Consider the following 9198-nt stretch of genomic DNA (forward strand, 5'->3'; position numbering starts at 1 on the left):
CCGTCACCTAGCGGCGGGTTCAGGCAATGCAAGAGAAGTCTCTTGAAAAAGACTCCGGGTACTGCGGCGTCCAGGAGCCAATATGTTCTCAGTTCGCTCAATTAACTCCTTTTTTCCATTGGGTCTCTCTAACTGTCAATCAATCAGTTGCCGAGTTTTTACTGGCTTAGCTCCAATCATTCTACTCAATTTACTAATAACATGCTTCTTTCCGATAGCATCTTTACGTCGTTAAAGCTCCGCCTAAGTCTGACGAATTTAGCCAGTTCTTCTATTCCATTGGCTGGACCCGGCCCCTCCTCTCGAACATCCTGTTCGGGGCGGAAGTGAGAGAGCCCTTATTCCTATTGGCTTAGGTTTGCAAGCGGCGGCGGCCTCTCAAGTCTATCAAGACAACGTCAGCTCTCCGGAAGTACAGTTCCGGAAGGGGCGGGCTTTGTGAAGATGGCGGCGCCGGTGAGTGTAGTGTGTTTGCTTCCTCGGCTTGGTATTGTGGACGTTTGCTTTCTCCTCAGTTCCTCGAGGCAAATTATTGGGGCGAGGGAAGGGTGGTGATGGAAATAACTCCAGGGAGGCGTCCTCCCTGCCACAGCGGAGCAAAAGCAGTAGTAGGGAGACGGGGCTGGAGTTACCGCTCCTTTCCAGTGACCTGAGAGGCTGGCGGGCTCTGAGGCGAGGCTGCATGTGCGCCGGAGTGGGAAGGCAGGAAGTCCGGGGTGTTTGAAGGAGAGAGGGGGCTTTTCCACCTAACACGTTCCGTCTTATAATCCTGAGGGAAAAATGTTTTTTCTTTTCTCTCCCTTCCATAGGAGGTGCTGGAGTCAGACCTGCCAAATGCCGTAGCACTTTTGAAAAACCTCCAGGAGCAGGTGAGTAATGGCACCCCTTTGGAATAGATTAGTCACGAATCGGCTCTGACTTTGTTTGCCGCACCTCTAAACTTTGGTGATTTGGGGGCACATATTTGAATGACCAGATGCAGTAAGAGCAAAATGATATAATGAAAACCTTTTCAGGCTACAATTCAGAGTAATTGATTTCTGCGTCCAAAGGAATACAGAAAACTCCAGAAAGAAAGCATCTGAATCAATTTTCTTTATTCTTATAGCTGAGAAAACCGATGCCGAAAAAGGTGACACGATTTGCCCTTTGGGTGCCTAGCTCATATACGTTTATATAGTTCTATGAATTGCAAGTTCAACCGGCACAAAGCTACAGTGCGCCCATCACCACTGTCCCAGTCCCCATCCCCTCCCCCTGGTTTGGTAAGATGGTCTCTTTAGCTTTAAGAAGAGGTGGAAAGGTTTTTCTACCTTTTGAAGAAGTATCAGAAACCATCTCTCCTATACTTTCTCAGAACTGAAAAGATAGTGGTGTACTTTAGGAAGTGTTTCAGATAATTTTTAGGTGGCATTGTTTAGCTTTTGCACTTCACAGCTCACAGAGATAACTTGATGTATTCTAATCAGTGGTTTTATTTGGATTAATTTCAGGTGATGGCTGTCACGGCACAGGTGCAAGCTCTGACCAAAAAAGTTCAAGCTAAAGCCTATCCTACAGAGAAGGTAGGACATACTTGAAGAGTAAGCACCCCTTGACTTGATGTTCTCAACAGTTCTTTACGTTGTAGACTTATTGAGTGTCTTGTATGTCCTTAGTGCTGGAGCTTTGAAGATGAATAAGATCCAGTTTCTGTGCTGAAGTCTAGTAGAGAAGGCAGGTAAAAACAATAGGTATAAGCAGTAGCAGTCATGATGAGCGGCTGTGCAAGCTGAGGAGCAAGATTAAATAAATATCACGGAGCAAAGGGAATTAGGGAAGGCATCTCAGAGAGGTAACAGTATTGTGAGGAATAAATAGGAGTCAGAGAGATAGAAAGAAACAGCATGTGCAAAGGAACAAAAACCTAAAAGCATGGTGATATTCTGGGAAAGGAGGTAAGTCATAGTGTGCTTGGGTGTACATTTTGTGTGTGTGTTGGGGACAGAAAAATAGTCACTGTGTGTGAAGAGCCTTGTAGGCCAACTGTATTTCATTTAATATAAAATGCTGTTAATTGGTGACATATCACTGACTTTATATACTGAGCATACAATGTTGCTTGTTAATCTATGACATAATGCTAAGGTACCATTGATTTAAAGATGTATCCTGACTTCAGAGATGTTAAAATATAAAAATGTGTATCTTAAAATTATATATGGTAGTTTTCAAATTAAGGTCTTACAGAACCTTCTCAGGGACCATTGAGTGTGGGGCAGTATAGAAGGAGGTCTCTGGGGACTTCCCTGGCGGTCCAGTGATTAGACTTCGCCTTCCAATGCAGGGGGTGTGTGTTCGATCCCTGGTCAGGGAGCTAAGGTCCCACATGCCTCGCAGCCAAAAAACCAAAACATAAAACAGAAGTTTAGTTTAACAAATTCAATAAAGACTTTAAAAATGGATCACTTCCAAAAAATCATTAAAAAAAAAAAAAGGTCTCTGGATCCCTCATACCTGCTTGAGCTGGAAAACTTGGGTGTTACCTGTTTTATGTATTGAGCTTTCGTCCTAAGATATCATTTAAGCAAAACATTCCGTAGGTCAACAGAAATATGCAAATCATTATAGTAGGTTAATAAAAATCATTGAAGGATTTTTAAGCATGAGATTTATTTTTGGCTGCATTGGGTCTTCATTGTTGCGTGCGGGCTTTCTCTAGTTGGGGCAAGCGGGGGCTACTCTTCATTGCGGTGCGCGGGCTTCTCACTGCGGTGGCTTCTCGTTGCAGAGCACGGGCTCTAGAGCACGTGGGCTTCGGTAGTTGTGGCATGCAGGCTCGGTAGTTGTGGCGCATGGGCTTAGTTGCTTCGTGGCATGTGGGATCTTCCTGGACCAGGGATCGAACCCATGTCCCCCCTGCATTGGCAGGCAGATTCTTAACCACTGAGCCACCAGGGAAGTCCTCGAATTTTTAATGTGTCTTCTTTTTGCCTTTTCTTTCTCATTATTCATTTTCATTCTTTTCTTATTTCTCATTTTTTAATCTTTGCTTTTTATTTTGTCTTTCTCTTATACGCTTGTAACCCATTAGAACTTGACAACGCCCAAGCATGTCAGAAGAGCCTGTTTCTCAAATTCTTGGCTGTCTTTATTCTGGTATCATGCACGTGGGCTTCGGTAGTTGTGGCATGCAGGCTCAGTAGTTGTGGCGCATGGGCTTAGTTGCTTCGTGGCATGTGGGATCTTCCTGGACCAGGGATCGAACCCATGTCCCCCCTGCATTGGCAGGCAGATTCTTAACCACTGAGCCACCAGGGAAGTCCTCGAATTTTTAATGTGTCTTCTTTTTGCCTTTTCTTTCTCATTATTCATTTTCATTCTTTTCTTATTTCTCATTTTTTAATCTTTGCTTTTTATTTTGTCTTTCTCTTATACGCTTGTAACCCATTAGAACTTGACAACGCCCAAGCATGTCAGAAGAGCCTGTTTCTCAAATTCTTGGCTGTCTTTATTCTGGTATCATGCTTTGATCCATTTTAATGCCTTTTTGAGATGGGCTGCGCACGTGTATCTTAGATCACTATATATTTATTCACTGAACAGATATTTATTAACCTTCAGGATCAAAGACTTTTAGTAGGTGCTTTTTAGGCTACAAAGTGCGTTCATATCTTATTTGAGCCTCATAATTACTTTTGGGGGTGGGAAGGAATTACTGTACATATTACAGATGAGGAGACAGAGGTCATAATTTACCCAATATTTGACTGCTAAATGCCTAATTCAAAACTTGAACTCAGTTTGTCTGTCTTTAAATCCTTTGCTCATCCACCTGTAGCATGCTACTGTTGATCTCAAGAGCTTAGCATGTTGGTTTACAGATACCTAGGGCTTGGGTGTTGGAGTCAGGCTGAGTTTGAATCCCAGCTGTACTCTTATTACTATGTAATCCTAGGCAGAGTATTTAATCTGTCTGAAATAGGTCTTCTGAGGGCTGTGGACTTTTTCATTTTCATTTTATGCAGTCACAGTGACTTTTTTTTTTAAATAACTGTAGCTTAAGTCTGGTTACACACGTTACTTTTTTTATTTAAAAGAATACACTTATAATTTATGATTTCCTGCCTGTAAGTATAATACACTTAAAAAAATTTATTTTTATTTATTTTTTGGTTGCGTTGGGTCTTTGTTGCTTCACGTGGGCTTTCTCTAGTTGCGGCGAGCGGGGGCTACGCTCATTGTGTGCGAGGGCTTTTCATTGCGGTGGCTTCTTGTTGCAGAGCACACGCTTTAGGCGCACAGGCTTAAGTAGTTGTGGCACACGGGCTTCAGTAGTTGTGGCTCGCGGGCTCTAGAGTGCAGGCTCAGTAGTTGTGGCACACAGGCTTAGTTGCTCCGCGGCATGTGGGATCCTCCCAGACCGGGGCTCGAACCCGTGTACCCTGCAATGGCAGTCAGATTCTTAATCACTGCGCCACCAGGGAAGCCCCTAATACACTTTTTTTTTTTTTTTTTTTGTGGTATGCGGGCCTCCCTCTGCTGCGGCCTCTCCCGTTGCGGAGCACGGGCTCCGGACGCGCAGGCTCAGCAGCCATGGCTCACGGGCCCAGCCGCTCCGCGGCAGGTGGGATCCTCCCAGACCGGGGCGCGAACCCGGTTCCCCTGCATCGGCAGGCGGACGCGCAACCACTGCGCCACCAGGGAAGCCCCCTAATACACTTTTAATTTTAGAAAATTTAGAAGGTACATAAAATCACAAAGAAGAGAATTAAAAATCAGTGTAATCACCATTTTGAGATAATCACTGGGGTACATTTTTTATTTCGTTGATTGTAAAAGTAATATATGCTTGATGGAAAACCACTTTTTCAGTACAAGCACTCCATTTCTTGCTTTTCCTCATCTAATTCCTCAGGGGTAGCAGTTGCTAATTATGATATTTTCAGATATTTTTCTATACATATAAAATGTGTATATTATACTTCTCACCTCACCCCCTTAATTGGAACCACATTATTCACACTTTCTATACAGTGTAGAAAGTGTGTCGACATAGATAAGTCCATGTCAGTATGTACAGGTCATTGTTTTAACCTAGATCATATAATTCCATTGTATGGGGATAAAATCAGTGATTGTTTTGGTTAAATTAATTTAAAATTCATTACTGTATGGAGACATTTTTGATTGTCACAACTTGGGGGATGGCATCAATGGGTGGAGGCCAGGGATGCTGTTGAACATCCTTCAGTGCCCAGACAGCGCTCCACAGCAAAGAATTATCTGTCCCCCAAATGTCAATAGCTCTGAGTTTGAGAAACCTTGCTATAGTCATTTTGGGGGATACTTTATTGATTTTCCTGCTCTGTTGTCATACAGTAATTCTCTGAGCTGTGCTTCTGTTGTGTTAGCATAATTTTCTCTGTGGCCATTTTAGGTACAGCCACTTCCTTGAGACTACTCCAAATACCTTATATGAACTGCATGGAAAAAATTATCCTGTTCTTCCTAGACTCTCCTCCTTATTCTGTGGTTAAAACTGAATTTGCATCTCTTACTGTTTGATTCAACTCAGGGTCTCAGCCTTTTGGAAGTGAAAGATCAGCTGTTGCTAATGTACCTTATGGATCTGAGCCATCTCATTCTGGACAAAGCCTCAGGAGGGTCTCTTCAGGGACATCCTGCAGTTTTGAGACTGGTGGAGATTCGCACGGTATGAGGCATTTGTTATCTCAGAGTTCTGCGTTTCTATATCCTGAACTCCAGGACTATGACACAATAGCTGTCATTTAAGTGGGTGTTCAAGGGAGGAAACCAAATGAAAAAAAGCATTTTTGTCTTCATTTGCTCTACTTTGTGCATATTTTAGGTGCTTTATCTGGCAACTTAACATAGGGACTTTTGGTGTATGCTTAATTTTGAGGAGGACACGTAATCCTATTTAACCGCATTATAGGTTTTGGAAAAGCTTCGTCCTTTGGACCAAAAACTGAAGTATCAAATTGACAAACTGGTGAAGACAGCAGTGACAGGCAGCCTCAGTAAGTGGGGGAAGCTGTAAGGTTATGTGTGGGCCGTTCACAAAGTTCCAGATCTTGTAAAATCTCTTGGGTCTTTTATTTTAGGTGAGAGTGACCCACTCCGTTTTAAGCCTCTTCCCAACAATATGATGAGCAAGGTAAGAGGTTGCATTATCCTGATTTTCCTGAGGAATCTAAGCCTGAATGAGCCTTGTAATGCTCCTGGATCTCCTGGGATTCTCTTTTTACCGTTGATTCCCAGCTTGTGCCTTCGAATGTTGAATGTGAGATTCCCCTTTCTCCCTCTTGTTTGTATTCCCACCTTCCCAGAGTACTTCAGCTTTGGATTTTCTTATTGCTTGTTTGACTAACGCTTCCTAAGTTTGTGGACATTATGTTCCTTTTGTAGTTGAGCTCTGAGGATGAGGAGGAAGATGAAGCAGAGGAAGGCCAGTCTGGGGCTTCAGGGAAGAAATCTGGAAAAGGGACAGCTAAGAAATATGTTCCACCACGCTTGGTTCCAGTCCATTATGGTATGAACTGTGGCGGCTGCTTCCTCAGCATGAATTGTGTTTCTCTTCTCTGTTCTGGGATAACCATTGCTGATTTTTATCACATAGATGAAACAGAAACTGAGCGGGAGAAGAAGCGCCTAGAGCGAGCCAAGAGACGGGCATTGAGCAGCTCTGTCATTCGTGAACTAAAGGAGCAGTACTCAGATGCTCCAGAGGAACTCCGTGATGCTCGGCATCCTCATGTTACTCGACAGAGCCAGGAGGATCAACACAGGTCCGAGTCCTTGCAGTTAGAAATTTTTTTCTATGCTGTAGAGACCTGCCCTTTTGCTTTGAATGATGATGATTAAGTCTAATTCCAAGAGAACCCACGTTATCTAGAAAGTGGAGTGCAAAATTTGGTGTGATGGTTTCTAAGAGTTAGGGGTTTGAAGTACAGAATAGGAACTAGTAGGGGAAATGTCTTTTCTTTTCCCCCAACTGTTCAGGCTGAGCAAGTGCTACATGGAGAAGAACATATGCAGTTCCACCTAGTAGGATTTTAAAGTTCTGTGTTTCACTATCACTGATCTTTATTTTCTGCAGAAGGCAAGAAAGTCACGCTTTTATAATGGCATGGAGAGTGCTAGATAAGTTCAGGGAAGAAAAGTAGAAAAGCAGTTATAAGTTGAACACAGACTCATCAACTTTGCCCAGGTGTCCATCTGTACAGTTGATAGATTTGAGTGAGAAGGTTCATGTAGAGGATCCTGTTTATGGAGCTGGAATATAAAGAATTTTCTGATATAGTTTAAGTATTCCTGTGGATGGGCTATGAGTTCATCTCTGGGGAGGAGGGAAGTTCTAGTGCAAAGAACATTTCATTGAGTATTGAGCATTGAGTGTTGAGCACACAGTATCACCTCAATAAATACTATAGTGACTTGCTATGAAATTTCTTGAGAACTGTCTGAACGAGGGGTGAGTAAACACCTGGGCCCAGGTTCTTGGCTGCAACTTTCTGCCTCTTTGGACTGAGCATGCTGCAAGTGGTGTCTGTGTTTCTCTGGCAGAATTAACTATGAGGAGAGCATGATGGTGCGTTTAAGTGTCAGTAAGCGGGAGAAAGGACGGCGAAAACGAGCAGATGTCATCAGCTCACAAATTCATTCCCTCACGCACTTCAGTGACATCAGTGCTTTGACAGGAGGAACCCCTCATCTTGATGAGGTGAGGTAGTGATACAGTGGTGGGAGGTGACCTTCATGCTTTCAGCTAAATGTATGTGGGCTTATTACCATGAGGAACTTGGGAAGGGACACTAAACTTGGAAGCTCACCGCCATTCCTTCCCTTCTCCATGTATCTCCAGGATCAGAATTCTATTAAGAAGCGGAAGAAGATACCTAAGAAAGGTCAGAAGAAAAAAGGTTAGTGAATGGCTAGGACTTGGGTGATCAAGTGCAGGATGGGGTTTACGAATTGGGATGCCAACTCCGGATTTGCCATCCTAGGTCTTACCAACCTTTATAGTATCTCTTCCATACTGGGTGTTAATCTCTTTAGAGGTGGGCATTTATTATTTTCTTTCCCAAGATGAAGATCAGCATCATTCACAAAAGAGATTTCTGGATTCTATTTCTGAAGGCCCCACAGCTCCTGTTCAGGTTTCCTTAAGTAAACTATGGAAGTGTCACTTGAAGGAACCATTATCCCATTTCAGTTTCCATCCTGCTTCTAGTCTTTTGTCCTGGGAGGATATAGAGAGTATTGCTGAGGGAACCCACTCCTATCGAGCCCTTCTCTCTAGATGTCCTTTTTTTCTGTCCCTTTGGCTTTTCCCAGCTGTCCTTTGCCTCATTCTTGGTTTCCCTTCTTTTCAGGTTTTCGGAGGCGGCGGTGATTATGGGTGTATATATTTAATTTATTTTTTGTCATCCTGGGATACTTCTAATTTCACTGTATGTAGGTTTTTTCCTCGGATTTCATTAATTGTTTGCTCTGGACATGTGGAAAGATCTTTATTAATAAAATCGATTTTACTTACGAATTGAAGCCCCTTTTGCACATGTATTATATGACTGGAATCACTGGGTATGGGGTATTTTTGGTGAGAGGGTGATGGAAAAGGGAAGGATGAGGTTTTGGGGGGAATAAGAAAGTTTGGCTTTATATGGTTTTCTTTGATAATACATTTTCACCAGAAACTAGAAATTGGTTATTTAATCAAAAAATATTGAGAGATTAGAGTAGTTTAATCCACTCTTTCAACCCCACATTGCCCCAAGTTCCTATATGATTTGTTATAATGATAATACAGATCATCTGAAATATATGGCTTTTAAGATTTATTAATATATCTTGCTGGCCACCAGGTGGCATTAGTGGCTCAGGAAACCTCCTTTTGTGCTTGACTGTAATCAAAAGCTAGATAGAACCTTTTCTCATTACCAAGAGTTATTCTTGTCTCCACTTCTCTGAATGTTTTTCTTTTCTTTCTAAAATAGCATGCACGTAGGGCTGATCTTAGGTCAGTTATTGAGAGTTAGAGTTTATCTGGAGAGAACAACAGTAGAGTGAATGAGAGGAGTTTGAAGAATCAGTGTAGTCTTGTGTTGTTCAGCCTCTTTGACCCTCTTTCAACAAAGTCTTCAGTTTACCAGTGAGCAAACGCCAGCCCTTTTACAAAGAGCTTGTGAAAGA

At 42.7% G+C, this 9198-nt stretch overlaps 1 protein-coding gene across 2 annotated transcripts; it reads left to right on the top strand.

Annotated features, from left to right (window-relative positions):
• The first annotated feature begins 414 nt into the window (after window positions 1–414).
• Window positions 415–8541, top strand: NGDN (neuroguidin). Of its 2 annotated transcripts, XM_007130089.3 has the most exons (11): window positions 415–456; window positions 810–869; window positions 1494–1565; window positions 5558–5695; window positions 5939–6023; window positions 6108–6160; window positions 6412–6535; window positions 6623–6791; window positions 7570–7726; window positions 7868–7925; window positions 8379–8541. In XM_007130089.3, the coding sequence occupies exons 1-11, from the start codon at window positions 445–447 to the stop codon at window positions 8396–8398; spliced, it is 948 nt and encodes a 315-aa protein (XP_007130151.2). In that variant the 5' UTR covers window positions 415–444; the 3' UTR covers window positions 8399–8541. The 2 variants fall into 2 exon arrangements, with proteins under 2 accessions (XP_007130151.2, XP_023974164.1); XM_024118396.3 differs by lacking the exons at window positions 415–456; window positions 810–869 and having other exon boundaries at window positions 1494–1583.
• The last annotated feature ends 657 nt before the right edge of the window (window positions 8542–9198 follow it).

This window comes from Physeter macrocephalus, unplaced genomic scaffold, assembly GCF_002837175.3.
Source record: "Physeter macrocephalus isolate SW-GA unplaced genomic scaffold, ASM283717v5 random_491, whole genome shotgun sequence".
NCBI lineage: Eukaryota > Metazoa > Chordata > Mammalia > Artiodactyla > Physeteridae > Physeter > Physeter macrocephalus.

Excerpts from the sequence above, each read along its gene's own strand:
- NGDN (XM_007130089.3), top strand. Across the intron at positions 6,161-6,411 it reads CCAACAATATGATGAGCAAG|TTGAGCTCTGAGGATGAGGA; the intron begins GTAAGAGGTTGC and ends TTCCTTTTGTAG. Across the intron at positions 7,727-7,867 it reads GAACCCCTCATCTTGATGAG|GATCAGAATTCTATTAAGAA; the intron begins GTGAGGTAGTGA and ends ATGTATCTCCAG.